The following is a 20,492-nucleotide window of genomic DNA, read 5'->3' as shown; positions in this document are numbered from 1 at the left end:
TAAATCTCACATTAAGAACCTTGGATACCACTTTGCATTAGTGATGGCAGAAAAAGATATGGAGAAAAATTTTTCAGAGATTTTTAAAGGAAGAATGAATTTAAGAGAAAATTCCTTTGGACTCTATATCTTTTTAAGAATTCTGTACCTTTTAATACTTCAACATGATGCCAAGAAAAGAATTTACTGAATAAAAGTAGCCAGGAAGGGAATCAAACATTTGTAAGATAAATTTATTATTTTTCTGACCAAAGTGCAATTTTTAAATCTTCTTAAACAACTACGAAAAAAAGTATTCAAGAAAATAAAATACAAATGGGAAATTTAACCATTAGATTTCTTCTGCTTTGTACTAACCCTATGCTTAGTCTAGAAAACAAACAAAAAAAACTTTGAAGTCTTACTAAAACACTAACCAAATCATTTTACCATAAATCCACTAAGTACATGCATTTCAAGGTTCCACTACTAGGAATTTTGTTAAGATCAGTTTAATCATTAATAACATTATATAATAGAGCAAAAGGAACACATGTCATTAGATGTGATCCTTGCCCCTTACCCTCAGATTTATGTCAGAATAAAGCTGACAATTCCACCAGGCTCTGAACCCCCAGTGCCCCCATCCCAGCCCCTGGAAGCAAAGACTATGCCCTGCAAACAACTTTGTACAAATTGTAGTAAAACAAAGCTTAAGTTTTCTTACCTTTCTATAGGAAATGGTCAGCTATTTGATAAATACTAAAATACTTCTAGGAATTCATTTCATGAGTTTGTTTAACCAAACACATTGTCCAAGAACTCACTACACAAAAAGTTCCTTAGAATTTGGTCCATAAATTCACTTAACAGGTTGGAAATTTAAAACCTGCAAGAGAAAGAAGACGTGGGGAATCCCTAATCCAAACATGTTGTAATTACTAAAGGGATATACACACATACTAAAAAGTTTCGCTCACAGAAGGCACAAACTATAAAAGGGATATTCTTTTTGAATAAAAATAAAGAACTAGCTAACACCCTTCTTTGTTTTGTGAGCACCATAGCTAAGATGAAGTTAGACTCGAATTCAGTCTACTCCTGTGACAAAAAAAAGAAAAAAATGAAGATAAAAAATTTAATTTGTCTTACTACATACTTTCCAGCCATTAACTGAGATGTAATTATGAAAGATTAAAATTGCCTTAAAAAGGGGTTGTGATAGCAGCTATCAAAGCAATATTCAAGCATGATTTCAAGGATGCTTTCAGGTTTAGAGTTAGCCTTCTTTGTCAAAAATCTTCACAACTTCATCAAAAACCTGTAAAGGAAAAAGATAATAATAATAATTTAAAAGGCAAATATTGTTAAAACACCATATGGCTAAGTTCCTGTTAAAAGTCAATTTTACATGAATTTTCAAAATGGATTATTAAAAAAACACATTATAATTTCTTAGTTTCATCTATTTTACTTTAGACAGTAGTACAAAACCGTTAATAATTATGAACGTGTTGCTTCAATATAAAATTATGAACATGTTGCTTCAATTTTACTAGTGCTTTTAGGACAAAACAAACTTCTTGATAGGCTACCAATACTATAAAAAGTAAAAGTAAATGCAAGTGGCTTATCTTCCTAGTTCTGATTCTAAAACACTAGGTCTTCTGTATTACCTCACCTCTACAGGAAGGGACCATGGATAAAAAAACAAAAATTACCTCACCTCTACAGGAAGGGACCATGGATAAAAAACCAAAAATGACTATATGATAAAAAAAGGTCCAGGGGAAGATGATTCAGGGAATCAGGGAAAGACTGGGTGAATTTAAGAGACACTAGTAGTGGCTGGGCACTGAAAGTCCGCAAACCACAGTACAGAGACGCAAGATTCATGAAGGAAGAGGCAAGCATTGAGTCGTGGAAACCCTGTACCTCTGGAGCTACGTGCTCTGTGATGGAAGAGATGAAAGAAACCTGGGGCTCTTCAGCTAGATGATTTGCTATTCATGTTACAGATTTTTAAAAAATGATCATGGTCCAAATCACAGTTCTGAAAATGCCAATTTTCCAGTGCTTGAGAAAAGAGGTTTGGAATAAATACACCACCCACTTTTTACAAAGAACAAGTCTGAAATTGTAAAACCCATTTTAGACTCTATCCAAAAAGAAGTACACCTGAAACTAACACAATATTGTAAATTGATAAAATATACATACTTCAATTTAAAAAAAGAAGAAAAAGCCTAGCTTTTCATTCAGTCTCCAGTGTTTTGAAAAGCAAAATAATCTGTCATGGTATTTCTTTTTCTCCTGCATATTGCTCCCCTCCCTGCCCCAAATCACATTGTTACTTTACTATTAGGCAGGCTAGGGATACTCACTTCATCAACAGATTTAGAAGCATCTATTTTCTTAACTTTCCCCATTTCTTCATATAAGTCAATAATTGGCTTTGTTGACTGAAGATAGGTTTGAATTCTGCAACAGAAGCAAATATTGCAAAGTTCTAAGCATACTTCTCTCCCCCCTGTTATAGGACAGATCGGGGGACAATACAGAATAAAACCCAGTTGGCTCCCTCCCTTATCAGCTTTTTAGACAAGCCATTCTACATATTTAAGCATGACATTTTCTTTTTCTGGTCCAAAATGGGGCACGTGTTTTATCTGTTATTCAAGTTCCAAACTGAGACGTGGTGGCAATGTGTAAAAACTGCAAAGTACCTCTTTTCCAAGCTCTCTCTGTTGTCATCACTTCTACCACTACTCTTTCCCCTCTCAAGACATCGTTCAATACAGATCTAAAAAGAGAAATATATAAAAAGTTATTTTTAAAAAGATATGAATTTGCCAGTCTTTTAAACCTGAAAAGAGAAGAAAGTTCGGAGATTACCAACAAAACCCTGCATTAAACCCAATGTGTTTAATTCATTAATCAACATGCAAAGTTGAAACATGTGGTTCAATTTATATAAACTAGGTTAAATAAGTACAGAGCATAATAAGAATTCATTCATGACTCAGTTTTTCCTGTGTATTTTTTTTCAAACCGCAATAAAGAGATGATCTCTATGTGTATGGTTCCATCTATTATTAACTTATTAGGTATGAATTACATGCGTCAAACTTTGTTCCATTTTTGCTTACTTTTTGATAATTCCATAAATATCCAAATATTTAAGAGTTAACATATTTGCATTTGAATAAAGTATCCCTTGTTAATCGTGAATAAACATTCCTTAGTTATAAAGCTGTGGTAACATTCTAAAATTAACTCTGAAGAATAAGTGAAAACATACTTTTGGGGGTTGGAAAAAGAGAGTTACATTTTAAAACAACTCAAAGGCTGCAGCAAGTCTCTCCACCACAGGCACATTTGCAATTCAACCTAAGAATAGTCAACTTCCTTCAAGGCAGTACTGCTGATTCTTATTCTTTCAGGCCGTTGGCATTAATTTAATAAAGTTTATATTACAGCTGTCATACAGACTCAGGCCTTTTAATTAAATGATTCCGGGAAAAAAAAAAAAAAAGATACCGAGAAATTCATTTAGTTATTCAAAAGTATGTCTGGGTATGTTATTAGAAGTACCAGAAAGAAAAAGACTGCTTTCCTGCTTTTTTTCATTTCACTCTTAGAAGACAAATCAGGCTATCATACACGTTTCTTTAAAGTAGAAAGTTTTCCCAACTTCCCAGAAATGTGTGTTTGTTTTCCAGTAAACGACATCCTAAGGCAAGATACTCTCTGATAATAGTGCCTACTCAAGAAGTAACAATGCAGCTTCATTACCTAACATGGTATGAGTCAATTCTTAACTCAAAACAAAACACAAATTCTTGTTATTTTGAAAATAAAGCAGATTTTAGGCCCACAATATTGCTGATGCCAAATAGCTTAAGACAGTGCTGTTCTGTGCATCCAACTTACCAATTCAAAAAATACTGCTGTCAATATAAAATGTAAATATAAGTGAAACAAATCACTTTCTTTTTCTCTAACAGTTGACCATCAGCTGTTTAAAGCCCATATAGGCAGATGAAGATTTTCATTACCTCATTATTACAGTCAAAAAACAAAACGAAAGATACATCAGCCTTCCCATCCATGGTCTTGTTCCAACCTTGAAGGTTGTCTTGATTTCTTGGAAACCCATCAATCAAGAATTTATTCTTCTGAGCACTGGCCGCCATTATCTGATCCATTTCCTAATGAAAAAGGAAGATTTAAGTTCAACACTACATTAATGCAATTTCTTAAGCAGAGTGGTAGCTATATGGGTGTGTTTTATTATTATTCTTTAAATCATAAGCGTGGAGGGTGCATAGGAAAAAAAAGACTTAAAGGAAATAACGTTTGCCTCAAGCTGGTAGAGTTATGGTTATGTATCCCCCATTTTATACACATACACACACAATTTTTTTTTCTGTAGTTTTAAAATTTTCTATAGTTAAGCATATATTATTTTCACGAACTTATAAACAGCAAAAAGAGAAAAATAAGCATTAACCAGTATCTTTGCTCCAGTCAATAGAGACCCTTATCTTGCCTTCCCTTTCCTCTTCCCAAGTCATTTTGCTATGGTAGGAAGTATGCTGCTTCTATAGGTACTCAGATTCTCTGCAATAATTCAAGTCCAACTGCAAGAAGCTTTGGATATATAAAGAGATTGCTAGCATTAATTATTAGTGTAGGAGTCAATAGTCTTTTTTTTTTTTTTTTAAACTGAAGCTAATTTAAACCTAAATGCCACTGGCCACCCCAAAACACAGGTAGCAAAGGAAACAATACATTCAGAAAGACAGCAATAATTGCACATTTCACCATCCTCTTCCAAAGTCTGAATTTAGGTAGAATGTGGAAATATGTGAATGGGAGATGCAGATCTCGAATCTCCAAATCCTTACCACTATCAATCACCATGAGATAAGCACAGATGCATGTCTTCGACAAACTCCAGAGGAGCCTCTACTCTAAAGCAAAACGACATCCCGTTCCCTCAGTGCTCAGACTTTCCTGGTTCCTCAAGAAGAACAATGGCTGTCAGGACCCCTAATTCCTTTATCTGAGGGTTGGCTTTAACCCAGCATCTAGCTTCTCCAATATTCACAAAATTTCACAGAATGCTTTTGGACCCCTGCTATAGCATTTCTATCCCAATTATGGTAGTAGAAGACATCTGAAGGGGTACATCAATATTCTACTCACTCAACATACACTCATTCAAGGCCTACCATCAGGGAACATGAAGAGCAAGGTCATGGCCCCTGGCGGGCTCACAGTCCAGTGGGTAACAAATATGTGTAAGTAAATATGCTAAGTTCTATACTGAGGTATGCAAGGATGCTGTGATAAAATGAAGAAGCAAGCACAAACTACCTGGGAAACTGCCAGGAAGAGCTCTACCAAAGAGGTGGCAGAGGAGCTGAATTCTGAATAATGAAATGGCAGGCAGACAGGGATCAAGGTACTCCAGATGGTGTCAACTGGATGTTAAAGGCTCAGAAATGAAGAAGCATAACAGCTTTGATGAATCTGAAATAAGCTGGTAAAGGTGAACCTTAGGATGCGTGTAGAGAGTGGAAGGAGAAATGACTAGAAAGTAGGTAGGGCCAAAATTAATGAAGAACTTATTATACCACACTAAGGATTTGGTTTTTATTCTGCAAGCAATACAGGACCACTGAGAAATTTTAAGTAGTAGAAGAACATGCTCCCATCACCTTTAGAAAAAAAAAATCACTGACTGCACCATGAAGGATGAATTAGAAGGGGACAAAGATGGATTAAAGGCAAAAGACTAATGATAAGGCTCTAGTGATGGTCCAAATAAGAAAAAAAGAGGATCTTGGGACTTCCCTGGTGGCACAGTGGTTAAGGATCCACCTGCCAATGCAGGGGGACACGGGTTCAATCCCCGGTCCGGGAAGATCTCACATACCGCGGAGCAACTAAGCCCATGCGCTGCAACTACTGAGCCTGCGAGCCACAACTACTGAAGCCCGCATGCCTAGAGCCTGTGCTCCGCAACAAGAGAAACCATTGCAATGGGAAGCCCGCACACCACAATGAAGAGCAGCCCCAGCTCGCCGCAACTAGAGAAAGCCCGCACACAGCAACGAAGAGTCAACGTAGCCAAAAAATAAATAAATAAAAAATGAAAAATATATTTCAGTGATTGATTTCCCAACATAATGTCTGCATTCTTCCCAATATTACTAAAAAAAAAAAAAAAAAGAGGATCTGAACTAAGATGATAGTAGTAATAGAGGAGAAAAAAACTATTAATAAATAGAAGAGGATAAAGAGAAAGATAATTGAAAGGATCTGCTCACTGAGTGGATTTGGGAAAGTGAGGAAGAGGTGGAAAATATAGGATGGCTCCCAGATTTCTGGCTTGGGCAGCTGGGTAGATGGTAGAACCATTAACCAGGATAGGAAATAAAGGGTGATCACATTTTAGATGATACAGTCAGACTCGGACATGTTGATTTTGAGATACTTGTGAGACATTCAGATGGATGCCTAATAGTTAGAAATATAGGTCTGGGGAATTCCCTGGCAGTCCAGTGGTTAGGACTCCGTGCTTTCACTGCTGATGGTGCAGGTTCGACCCTTGGTCAGGGAACCAAGATCCTCCAAGCTGTGGAGTGCAGCCAAAAAAAAAAAAAGAAATACAGGTCTGGAGTTCAGAAAAAGAGGTCTGTGCTAGAGTTATAGATTCTGGGATCATTAGCACAGTGAAAACCTTGGACATGGCTAACAACATCCAGCAAGAAATGTATAAAATAAGAGGAGAACCAAGGATGAAACCCTGAGAAGCATCATGGTTTAAGAAACTTGCAGAAGAAGAAGAGTTATCAAAGGAGACTTAAGAAACAGCAGTCACTGAAGGAGGAAGAGAATCAAGAGAAACGGTGTCACAGAGAACAAAGGAGGAACGAGTTTCAAAAAGACAGGAAGTTAAAGGCTACAAGAAAAATGACTGAAAATATCCCCTAGATTTGATAGAGATCACTGGTAACATCAGCAAGAATAGTTTCAATGAAGATGGAAATAGAGTCTTAGTGCAAACAGCTGAAGAGTAGAAAATGAAAAAGTAAAAAATGTAGACTACTCTTTCACAATTAAGCATAAAAGTGGAGAAAGGGCATTAAATCCAGAGAATAAGGAGAGAGGATTTAGTTACTCTGAATGGAAGCAGGTTACTCCACTCTCTGAGACAAGAGGTAAGAATGTGTGTGAATGAGCCACTCTTCAAGTTTCTATGGTTCCAACCAGAAGCTCATGTATCTCTTTTCCATTGGGCTTCAACTATTTCTTGCTGTTCCCACTCTTCCATTTCTCCTTCACGTTTCTTATATGTGAAAATATCTATTAATGACTATAATCTTGAGAATCTATAGTGGAGAGTTATCATGTAAATGCAAGGCATCTGTTTTTAGATGGGACCTATTTTAGTTTGATAGCTGTTAGTCTCAGCATTTCACACTGAAGATGGTGATGCATGCACCAGAAAAGGAAACATCAAGACTGAGAGAATGGCAACAATGGGAGGGTCATGGGAGGGAGAGAGGGAGGGAAAGAAAGAGGGAGGGAGGGACAAAGTCTGGAAGAAAACAGAAAAGGGAAAGGAGGAAAAAGAAATAGAAATGGAAGGAGGATGGATTCTCTGCACGCTGGGAAGGGTCAAGTGTACACATATGAATGTTCAGTTGTAGCTGATCCTAGACCAAGGTAGAGAATGTTTCCTACTGTACAATTTCTTCCCAGGTGAAAGTGGAATTTCCAGTTCTGCCATTCTCAAACACCATGACCACCCTCCACAAGCAAGAAATTCAATACTCTGATTTTTTTCATTACTCAAAGGGAGAGCAGATTTAATTTCTCATTTCCTTGTTGGTTTTAACTGGTTGGCATTCACACTCCTTACCCTCCTCAACAAACTGATGGTTATCTCAACTGGCACAATCTTTCCATCTTTAATGTACTTTTCAATGAGTTCACCATACTGTGAATCTGGGTTCTTCCTTTCATCACGAAGAAGTTCTCCTGCAGAAAGGTGTGTGTAGCCATATTTCTGAAAGAAAAAACACATAGGAAAAAAATCAAAATACATTCAACCCAGTGTTAGGACTACTGTTTGTTTCCCTTCATGGTAACTTCTATATTCTAATTTTTCTATAATAAACAAGCTTTGCTTATAGAATAAATAAATAATAAAGAAAAATTGAAGAGATTTCATACAATCCAGTTTGCTTAAAAAATATCCTTAACCTACGTAGCACATGGTAGCTATAATGTTCACAAATCATGCAATCGACCCGAAATTTATTTAACTATTCAAGGCATTAACAGCTCATCATATTCCTTCACAAACACAAAGTTTAAATGTTATTAATAATGTTCAAAGAAATGTCTAACAAAAATCTATATAATTCAAGGCAAAACCCCCAAAATCTTACCACAGTTGGCTGTACCCACCTTCTATAAGATCTTCCCTTCCTTAAACTCAACACATCTAAACTGAACTCATCAGCACTTACACAAACCCCATTCTTCTGTTTTGTTCCCTTTCTCAGTAAACAGTACAAGTCCTACCTCTCCATGAAATTACCTTTCCTGACCACTCTGGAGAGTGGACACATAATCAAATAGTGTCTTAGAGTATCACTGTCTCTCCGTCTAAACCAGTATCTTCTTTACCACTCTCAAAAGTCCATTTCCTACCTCTCTAGTTGTGACTAGAGAGGTCTCATCTGTAAAATGGGAATAGAGATACCTATTTTATAATTCAGTGGTGATGATTAAATGAGATAATGTATTTATATAAAATGCCTACCAAAGAGCCTGACATGTAGTAGGAGATAAAAGCCATTTACCTCCTTGCCATCATGAAGATACTTATCTTAAATAATCTGTAAGCATTTTTATATTATATATACACACCATTTTTATATTATTACATATATGCGTGTGTGTGTATATATATGTATTCACTTTAAAGGTTTTTTTTTTTTTTAAATAAATTTATTTATTTATTTTTGGCTGTGTTGGGTCTTCATGGCTGTGCGTGGGCTTTCTCTAGTTGTGGCGAGTGGGGGCTACTCTTTGTTGCAGTGTGTGGGCTTCTCACTGCAGTGGCTTCTCTCTGTTGCAGAGCACAGGCCCTAGAGCGCACGGGCTTAAGTAGTTGTGGCACGCAGGCTCAGTAGTTGTGGCTCATGGGCTCTAGAGCACAGGCTCAGCAGTTGCGGCGCATGGGCTTAGTTGCTCTGCGGCATGTGGGATCTTCCCGGATCAGGGCTCGAACTCGTGTCCCCTGCATTGGCAGGCGGATTCTTGACCACTGTGCCACCAGGGAAGTCCAGCTTTAAAGGTTTTGACAGAGAGACCAATCAAAGGACTTAAGTGAGATAACAGATATGAATACAATAAATACACTGTGAAAGGTCAGGAGTATAGTAGTATTACAATTGTGATGGTCATTATTATTAAGGATTTACAAATGATGTATTAGGTCAGGGTATAGGGTAATAGTTGAACTAAGTCACATAAGATGTTATAGTGTTATTCTGCCACTTCCCCGTGGTTGGAATGAGAAAACAATATGGATCTAAGAGACAATTATGAATACTGAAAAGCTTCTTCCTCCACATGAACTAGCATGTTCCCTTTTATTAAATCAAAAGAACTATAAAATCTATTTTCATAATAATAATTTTCATAATAATAAAATAGATTATTTTTACTCTCAAATATCAGGATACTGAGATCTATATTCAATGTTCAATTAAAACAATCATCTCATCCCAAATTTTTACGATTCCCTAAATGGGTTTTTATCTCATTCATAGTAAGTGTACCATAAATATTTGATATCTTAAATTTTATCTTTAATTTCAATGTTAAGATTTGAGGCAGCCCACACTCCCACCCCTCCTTCCAAAATAGAATGTGTCAATTGCACATCTTACAAAACTTAACTCTCTCAATTACTGAGGCTACAGTGAGTTTTCTCTCTCTCTCTTTTTTTTTTTTAGATTGCAGAAGCCATTCTTTACTCCTTTTCTATCTCTAAAAATTGCTGGCTAAACTTGTTCTTGTTTACTAAAGTAAGCCAACAATAAGGTAGTCAGCAAAGAAAAACAAACTAAATAGTTTATTTGCTGACTAAAATTGGATATAAAGTTTGAGGAGAATAAACAAAAACCACAGTATCACTCATGTCTCTCTTAGGCATACAGCTCCTTGCATTAAAAGAAATGATCAAAAGTGTATTTAGTTGTTGTAATAGGCTTTTAAAAACATTCCCATCATTTACAGAAAATGGAAATAAGTACAAAAGTACTTAATTATTTAAATTGTTATTTTAAAATTATTTTCACACCACACCATTTTTAAACGCCTACTTTTATCACCAAGTATAAACTTTTGAAAGACGGGTATGGATATGGAAAAGACTTTATAAAAAACAAGATGTGACCTACTTTCCCATTTACTATGCACAATTTTCAGAAAGTATTTTGCAACGGCTGTCCACAAAATTTTACAGCAGCTTCATTTTCCACTGCTTACTCTGGCTCCTGCTTGGAAGTCTATGCTTGCTGGATGCTCTCATCTGGTCTAGAGATTATAGCATATGGTAATATTGAATAAATGCAGAGACAAACAGTACTAAACAATGGCAAACGCTCAGTGAAACACCAACAGTACAGATTGCTCTGTACAGATTGCCTTGGCTGTATGAACAACGTATACATTTAGAAACCCAGCTAGTAATTTAGAAATTAGTACACACACTGTTTGTTTCTTGACATTGAAGAGCTCAAATTTCCAAGCTTACATTACATTACAATGGGTTTTGGCATATCACTTTTTTAAAAGAGAGACTAGTTGTAAATTGTAGAAGTGTACAAATGATATGTTTTTTAAAAATTACACAGAAAACCACCTTATCTGCAAAGTCCAAGGAGATAAGGAATTTAAATAAATATAATCATGCCAAATCTATATGTCTTTCTATTTCTCATCCACATTCCATTTTTTAAAATCCTCTATTTACCAGTTACTTTTTTATACTATATTTTTAAGGATTTTGCTGAAGCTTTCCTCTTACCACAGAGTTTCTACAACAAAAAAGCAACTATCACTTACACACTAGTTATTATGGTATTTAATAATAGCTAAACTTTAAAGAGCACGTTTTCAAAGCATTCTGCTGTCATGAAGTAGTCACTGATGCCAATTCTGAGGAAAGCAAGAATGGATATTTCCCAGGCTTAGCCCAAACTTTTTCACATTCTCTGAAATTTCCTAGCAATTAAAATCTAGTGGGTCACTAATTACAGTCTTAAAACCAACATTTAAACCACAGCAAATTATAAACACTATAAACTATAACTACAATTACAAGCCACTATTCAGCTAAAAATAGTAGTTTTCTAGTGACAAATGTATAAATTCAATTCATTTAGAGTAACCGTCTAAATTTTTTTACTTTCATTTTCTCCTTTAAGAAGTTGAAAAACAACTCAATAACTTCTGTGAATTAGACACTAAGATTTGGAGGGAGGAAAAATGCACCATATTCTCAACAAGTACAGAACAGCACTCTGTTACTACAACTAAGCAAATGTTGACAATTTTACGGTATCAAATCTCTAATCATCTTGATAACTTCTCTCCCTTCTTAGCAATTCTCTTTCTTCCTTTCTAAATTTAGGTAATGTCGTTCTATGTGAATAAAAACAACAACAAAAAGAATCAAAACCAAAACAATAGCAAAAAAAAGAGTTCAAGGTACAAATGATGCGTAAATGGCAAGTCCTTGGGGGCAGAGGAGCTCCACATGCCAGGCACCTCCTCCTGTGAGTATGGCAATTAGAAAGTGCCATTGGACTGCTACTGAGCCTTGAGCTACATAGAGGGAACACAGCAGAGATAGCAGATACAAATATATTTTTAAAGCAACTGAATTAAAACTATTGGTGTCCTTTAAATAGCTGACACATCTATGAAGCATCTAAGACTAAGTTACTTTGCATTCCCTGTAAGATTAGTGAACCTTAAAAATCTAATTCTGATTATGTACTGTCAGCAATGCACCTTCAGCACAACACCTGGAAATGCTATCCGGAGCCATCCAGACTCACCAGTTTGGCACTGTTGCAAACAATAGCTTTAGAGCTTACAGCATCCCAGCAACACTTCATGTAAGGCTATCATTTATTTCAAAAGGCATTTCCAACAGAACTTTTTCCGATTACTCTGAGATGTCTGATAAGCACTTTCCAGTAACATTATCTGCCAGTCTTGGAGAGCTTACTTTTGACTGTAAGAACTGCTGTACAGTGCCCAGATGCTTAAAATTGGTGAACTGTTTAGGGTTCCTTCCAGTTTTACCCACAGAGTGTTAGAAAAAGGATTTTTCTTATAATCACCATTTTACAGAGGTTAGAAAGAAAGAAAGAAAGGAAGGGAGGGAGGGAAGGAGGGAGGAACGGGAGTGGACGGAGAGAGAGAAAGGGAAGGGGTAGGGAAAAGAGGAAGGAAGGAGGAAAGGAGGTATAGGAAGGAAAGAAGACAGTGGGAGAAAGGTTAAATATAATATTTGACTTAAATTGCTAGCTGATTTCCAATCTCATTTTTAGTCCGCCCTCATTGTATTTCCAAATGTGTACATCACGTTTGACCATGCCTATTTAATTACAAATCTACATATTAACTATAAACTATGAAAGTTATAAAACAAGCTAAATCTTTTCTTAGGCAAAATCTTTAGCAGACAGACTCCAAATTAACATGAAGCATATTTCTTTCTCTAATTAAAGAGTGATAGTTTAAAAGCTTATATCCTGCAAAGGAGAAAAGAGGAGGGATATAATCCATTCAACTGCAGACAATTACAGCACTATTTTATTTTCCTCAATGTTATGCTCTTCATGTAAGAAAACCTTAATTCAGGCAATACATGGAACTTATTTTAAATCCATAAATATTTATTAAGTTCCTATAAAGTGCCAGGCAATGTGCTAATTTGGGGGAAATAAATAGGTTATATTCACAAAGGATGCAATAATGACTTACATATTTACAGTGACTTGAGCCCTACTATTAATTAATAAAGTCAATTTTTCATATTTGCATTAACTTTTCCTAAGGAATTCAGTCTTTACCAGCACTGTCTGCTTGGGGAAGAGGTGATTCTTCAGAGGCAATGACAAGAAGGTAGAACAATAAATAAAACTTAAAGAAAGGGGTGATTTAGGGGCTTCCCTGGTGGCACAGTGGTTGAGAATCTGCCTGCCAATGCAGGGGACACGGGTTCGAGCCCTGGTCTGGGAAGATCCCACATGCCGCGGAGCAACTAGGCCCGTGAGCCACAACTACTGAGCCTGCGCGTCTGGAGCCCGTGCCCCGCAACAAGAAAGGCCGCGACAGTGAAAGGCCCGCGCACCGCGATGAAGAGTGACCCCCGCTTGCCGCAACTAGAGAAAACCCTCACACAGAAACGAAGACCCAACACAGCCAAAAATAAATAAATAAATAAGAAAAGAAAGGGTGATTTAGAAGCCATGAAATAGACTGTTTTCTCATTTGTGTAAGGCCTCAATAACCCTCTAACATTTTGCAGAAGACTTCTCAGAATATTGAGGATTTTGGCATCTGTTTTACATACCAAATGGCCCCTATAGCAACTGTGAATTGGAATTTTCACACTCCAATTTCATTCCAGTTGGTCATTTCCAGTATTTTTACTTCTTTTAATTCATCTCAGCCATTCTGAATCAATCCACATTCCCTATAACAGAAAGGGATGGAAAATAGTCAAAGATGAAGATGAGGCCCAGAAGCCTCCAGGGATTCCAGGAGCTCACAGGCAATAATTTGAAAATTTCCAACATGAATGGATAGGCACAGAGGTCTTGTTAATCTTAAGAAACACTCATCTCATCTTGTTAATTAAATGATCAATTCTTATTGTCACTGCAGAGCCTACAAGCAACACACTCATATCACTACAACACAAATACTGCTGCAGGTGGTCTAAGAGCCTAGAATTCAGTTAATTCGATTCCTGTGAGAACACTCAGAGGATATACATCAAACCACTCAAACGAATCTCTAGCCTCTATTCACTTTATGAAAGAGAGGTTTCTTAAACACTAAGCAGTACAGTACCAACTGTACTTATTTTTTTTAAAAAAGGTAAGTAACATTAAAACGAGAATACCATTTACCCAGGGAATACCAAAAGTAAGAAAGTCACCCTAAGAAATATAACTACTTGGGAATACAATTTGTAAAGAGCCTCACTACAAAATAACCACAACATTTTAATAGCTTGGGTTCTCTTTAAGAACTAGAATTTATTTGGATTTACCAATCAACACTTGAGAAAAATGTGCAAAGGATAACAAACTCTGAATTCAGTAACATATGCAAACATAAAATTTGAGCACCTGAAACATTATCAAACAAATGGAGAAATGCATTTAGAGAAACACATAGGCTTCAGCAAGGATCAGAAGAACATAAGAACCTTGCATGAAGTCACATACTTAGAACACTGAACTAATAATTTGAGATAAGGTTTTATAACTAAACTCTGTCACAATCCAGTGTGACTCTAGGAAATTTATTTACCCTTTTTTAGATTTCAGTTTCTTCATCTGTAAAACAGAAATAATATCTATACTACCAGAAATCATATCTATACTACATTACACTATCAGCCACAGCCAAATATCATTATTAGCTGTTAAAACTAGAAGTATGAAGAACATACTCCTAAAAATGTGGTCTACGCTACTAGATTCAAGACCTACTATGAGAGCAGTCAGACGGGTCAGGGAGGAGTTAGACTAACTCATATAGGCTATTCCTGGAGCAAAGTCCAAGATAATCAGTGGCTAAACTACTAATTACATAGCAATAAAGGAGTGAAGTCAAAGAATAACTATAGAACAAGGAAAATATGATACATGAAAATGCAATTCACTATGAAAATACCCTCAAACACCCAGGCTCCAAAAATTGGCATCACAGATGTATTTGAGTATATTAAAAATTTTATGAGAACAAGAATGTATCTATCTTGCTTACTATCTTCTTATAAACAAACAGATCAATAGCCTTCCAAACAATTAGCAATGGCTAATTAGAAAATATACATTTTAAAAGATCCTATTCAAGTCAACTGTACCTCAATTTAAAAAATCCTATTCAAAACAGTACTAAAAACTTAAATTTAGGGATAAATCTAAAACTAATATGTAAGAATTATAAGAAGAAACTAGAAACACTTAAAATCAGTATCATAAAAAGAAGGCATTCTATGTTCCTGGATAGAAACATTCGATACTGTAAATATTTAAATTTTCCACAAATTAATCTATAAATTGATTGCATCCGCAATCAAACTTCACCTGGGATTATTTATTTTTTAATGAAACTTGATGAGTTGATTCTCAAGTTTATCAGGAAGGGTAAATGTGAGAGAATGACCAAATTCGAAAATAATATTAACAACTACAAATGGGAACTTGTCCTACCAGGTGGCATAAAATATTATAAAGCTACAGTAATTAAAACAGCATGATACTGGTATAAAAATAGACAAATGGAAAAATGAAATTCAACAGAGTCCAGAAACAGACCCAAGTATAAATGGGAATTCAATAAGTGATAGAGTCATCATCTAAAAATCAATGGGGAAAAGATGAACTATTTAATAAATGATACTATGCAACCGGCTACCCATCTGAAAAAAAATTAGACTCTTGCATCATATCATATGCAAAACTAAATTCCAGGTAAATTAGAGTTCTAAAACAACACAATATATGCAAAAAACAAAAACAAAAAAAACAACAAAAAACAACCCTAGGATAGTACTAGGGGAAGATAATCTTGAGATAGAGAAAGACACTCCAAAACAAGAACCAAAACAGCTAAGATTTATGTTTGACCACATAAACAATAAAAACTTATCACAGATACAACCAAATGACAATCAACAGCTTGGGAGAAAATATTTTCACCATACAAAGGTGACAGGGTAATATACATTATACACAAAGAGATCCTACTAACAAAGAAAAAAGCTCAATACAAAAATGGGCAAAGAAAAAACAATTCAGAGAAAAGAACATATGCTCAACCTTACTGGTAATCATGAAAATGCAAATTAAAGCAATGTGATTTCATTTTTCACCCATCAGATTGGTTAAAATAAAGACTTATATCTGGCTATGGCAAGGGTGGGGGTGGGGAAGAACCAGCATCCTGACAGTTTGTGGGAGTGTAAATTGGTTCAGCCTTTTTAGAGGGCAATTTGGCAGAGTTTAACAAAATTTAAGTTTGCATACCCTTTGGCTCAGTAATTCCATTTCTAGGAGCTGTGCTACTGAAATAGTTGCACGTGTGCACAAAGACATATGTAATGAATGTTTATGTCAGCATCATCTGTAAACAGAAAATCTAAATGTCCAAAAATATATGAATAGCTAAGTAAGATTATTGTATATATTATGAATGGAGTTGAGCTATCTGCATGTTCTGATATGGAAAGCTATCCAAGATACACTGTTAAGCAAAAAAATAACAATAGGCAATGTTTGTGTGCGTGCATTTTTATCTGTGTATAAATACATCAAAAGAGGACCAGAGAGCCACACACAAAAACGTTGGTAGGTGATTACATAAGGAGAGTAGGCTGGGACTTCCCTGGCGGCGCAGTGGTTAAGAACCTGCCTGCCAACGCAGGGGACACGGGTTCCATCCCTGGTCCGGGAAGATCCCACATGCGGCAGAGCAACTAAGCCCGTGCGCCACTACAGAGCCTGTGCTGTAGAGCCCGTGTGCCACAACTCCTGAAACCTGCGCGCCTAGAGACCGTGCTCCACAACAAGAGAAGCCACTGCAATGAGAAGCCTGTGCACTGCAACGAAGAGTAGCCCCTGCTCACCGCAACTAGAGAAAGCCCATGCACAGCAATGAAGACCCAAAGCAACCAAAAAAAAAAAAGAGTAGGCTAAGGTTAAGGAGAACTTTCACTCTACTTTATGTACTTTTGAATTGTTTGAATCTCAATGTACATGTATGTAAACTTACTAAATTTTTAATTTAAAAAAGCATATATTCTATCCACACATCTCTACATGGCAAATATCACAAAGACTTGGTTTTTCTTAAAATTTAATTTAATTTATTTATTATTATTTTTTTATACAGCATCACAAAGTAAGATTGTTGATTTAAGTGTTTTATTAATATCAAATCCTAAGAGAACACCAAAATGAACTGCCTCACATTAGGAATAAAAATCCCTACATAAAAAACATTATCTAAGTTCAAGAAAAAAGAAAAACAGTACCTGCACAATCACAAACTTATTTAAAATTTAAAACTAAATCACTGTAGAGAATAGCAGCAAAAATCAATTCAAATGTTTAGATAAAAATTTCTCTGGAAAGTGATCCATTCCTTAAACAAAGGAGAAACAAAAGTATAATATAGCAACACTGAAACACACTGCATGGGCATGAAGTCAAGAGTTATAGAAGGAGACAGAAAACAGTCCAGTTTTATAGCCTAGAAACAGATGGAAATTTAGAGACACACTCAGTTGAGAGGATCCAAAAGGCACAGCAGCAAAAGTTTAAAAGGAAACATATTTCAGTGAAGCCTTACTCTAGACACTAGAGTTCAAAATTATAAGCAAGATGTTCTGGAAATGACACCTCCATGACAGACAATGTACCCACACTACTTCTAGTCTCCAGAATGACCCCTTGGAGCACTTTCAGAACTTTATTGTGCCAACCACTCTCATGATTTTTTTTTAAAAAGAGAAAATTAATCTAGCTTAAACAACAAAGAATCATCTTCATTTTTAGTCCATCAACCTGTGCTAATAGGAGAAAGTGTGAGGAAAATCAATATTTGGCTTTAAAAAACAGTATATGTTTCTAAAATTTTTTGGTATAAAATTTACCTTCATGATTACATTTTTCTCAATCTAAAATTAAAGTCAGTCTAAGAATATACATTTTTGATGGTATAGCCATCAAATCCTAGCCCAGCCTGGGATTCAATGTTGACCAGAGACAACTGTACCCATTTATATAATGTAGAACAGGACATAAGGGATTACTGGTTCTTGATTAGAATCTAACTTCTTCACACAAAGGAAATGTCCTAAAAAGTGGTAAGCTTATGGGAAATTTTTATGGAAAACTTTCTTTCCTGCCATGACTACACAACAGGAAGAATGCTGGAAACCATTTTGCAAAATGGACAACCTCTCCCACCTCTCTAGCCTGACTTAACTTGGACCCGATTATGCCCTGGAATCAGTCAAGGAAGTAACAAGAATCTGTTGCCCCCACTCTTCCTTTCCATCTACCACTATCTCCTCTCTCTTCCACCCTCAACTCTCAGTCCCAGGCACAATACACTTACCAGTTATACCTCTTTTACAGTTCTGGCCTCACTTTATCAATCTTTTAATCTCTGCACCACAGGCAAGAGAAAGCATACTGTATGTTCTAAAGTGCAAGATATCAGACCTCATCAAAATTTAAAACTTCTGTGCTTCCAAGGACACTACCAAGAAAATGAAAAGACAACCCACAGGATGGGAGAAAATATTTACAAATCATATATCTGGATAAGGGACTTGTACCAAAAATATATTTTTAAAACTTTACAACTTAGCAATAAAAAGATTAATAACCCAATTTTAAAAATTGCAAAAGACAATTTTTTAAATGCAATATTCTGGGGGGGAAAAAAAAGGACAAAGGATTCAAACAGACATTTCTCGGGGATTCCCTGGTGGCGCAGTGGTTGAGAATCTGCCTGCCAATGCAAGGGACATGGGTTCGAGCCCTGGTCTGGGAAGATCCCACATGCCGCGGAGCAACTAGGCCCGTGAGCCACAATTGCTGAGCCTGCGCGTCTGGAGCCTGTGTTCCGCAACAAGAGAGGCCGCGATAGTGAGAGGCCCGCGCACTGCGATGAAGAGTGGCCCCCACTTGCCGCAACTAGAGAAAGCCCTCGCACAGAAACGAAGACCCAACACAGCCATACATACATACATACATACATACATACATACATCAATCAATCGATCAATCAATCAATCAGACATTTCTCCAAAGAAGATATACAGATGGCCAGTATGGAAAAGTTCCTTATTAGTCATCAGGGAAATGCAAATCAAAACCATAATGAGATGCCAGTGCACCCTTCAGGATGGTAATTTAAAAAAAAAAAAAAAAAAAAAAAAAAAAGGACATGTGAGACATGAAAGATGCTCATAGCACTAGTTATTAGGGAAACGCAAATCAAAACCACAATGCGATACCACTGCACACCTTGTAGGGTGGTTATAATCAAACAAACAAACAAACATAAAATGATAAGTGTTGGTGAGGATAAAGAAACCACACATCACGGGTAGAAATGTAAAATGGTACAGCTGTTGTGGAAAAGAGTTTGGCAGTTCCTCAACAAGTCAGAATTATTATATGATCCAGCAATTTCACTCCTAGCTCTATACCCAAAAGACTCAAACAGATGCTTGTACGCCAGTGTTCACTGCAGCATTACTCACAATAGCGGAAAGGTGGAAGCAGCCCTTATCCAACAACAGATGAATGGATAAACAAAATGTAATAAATACATACAACGAAATATTATTCAGCCATAAAAAGGAATGAAGTTCTGATACATGCTAACATGGATGAAACTTGAAAACACTATGCTAAGTGAAATAAGCCATAAAAAAAAAAAGGACAAATGTATGATTCCACTTACATGAAGTACCTAAAATAGGCAAATTCAGAGGCAAAAAGTAGATTAGAGGTTACTAGGGGCTGGGGGAAGGGAAGAATGGGAAATTATTGCCAATAATTGATGAAAAAGTTTTAGAAATCGTGGTGATGGTCGCAAAACGTTGTAAATGCAATTAATGCCACTGAATTGTACACTTAAAGTGGTTAAAATGGTAAATTTCACGATATATTTTACCAAAGTTAAAAAAATAAATAACATACCAAAAACACTGAATTCTATGCTTTTTAAATTTTATTTCTTTTTAATAAATTTACTATTAATTTTTGGCTGTGTTGGGTCTTCACTGTTGTGCGCAGGCTTTCTCTAGTGTGGCAAGTGGGGGCTATTCTTCGTTGCAGTGCGTGGGCTTCTCACTGCGGTGGCTTCTCCTGTTGCGGAGCACGGGCTCTAGGCACGCGGGCTTCAGTAGTTGTGGCACACGGGCTTCAGCAGTTGTGGCTCCCGGGCTCTAGAGCGCAGGCTCAGTAGCTGTGGTGCACAGGCTTAGTTGCTCCGCAGCATGTAGGATCTTCCGAGACCAGGGCTCGAACCCGTGTCCCCTGCATTGGCAGGCGGATTCCCAACCACTGTGCCACCAGGGAAGTCCCGAATTCTACGCTTTAAATGGATGAGTTGTATGGTATATAAATTATATCTCCAAGTAT

The 20,492-nt window shown here is 36.4% G+C and overlaps 1 protein-coding gene across 1 annotated transcript in view; it reads right to left on the bottom strand.

Moving 5' to 3' along the window:
• Positions 1-208: 208 nt before the first annotated feature.
• CMPK1 (cytidine/uridine monophosphate kinase 1) overlaps positions 209-20,492 on the bottom strand; it is a 33,474-nt gene continuing 13,190 nt past the window's right edge. The window contains exons 2-6 of the mRNA XM_036827110.1: positions 7,916-8,062; positions 4,038-4,190; positions 2,706-2,782; positions 2,364-2,460; positions 209-1,300 (exon numbers count right to left, since the gene is read on the bottom strand). Of these exons, the coding sequence (XP_036683005.1) occupies positions 1,259-1,300; positions 2,364-2,460; positions 2,706-2,782; positions 4,038-4,190; positions 7,916-8,062 (516 nt within the window). The 3' untranslated portion in view covers positions 209-1,258. The remainder of the gene's footprint in view (positions 1,301-2,363; positions 2,461-2,705; positions 2,783-4,037; positions 4,191-7,915; positions 8,063-20,492) is intronic.

Source organism: Balaenoptera musculus, chromosome 1 (assembly GCF_009873245.2).
Source record: "Balaenoptera musculus isolate JJ_BM4_2016_0621 chromosome 1, mBalMus1.pri.v3, whole genome shotgun sequence".
In the NCBI taxonomy this organism is placed as follows: Eukaryota; Metazoa; Chordata; class Mammalia; order Artiodactyla; family Balaenopteridae; genus Balaenoptera; species Balaenoptera musculus.
The sequence above is the reverse complement of the archived record's forward strand: the minus strand, read 5'-3'. Positions and strand labels throughout refer to the sequence as shown.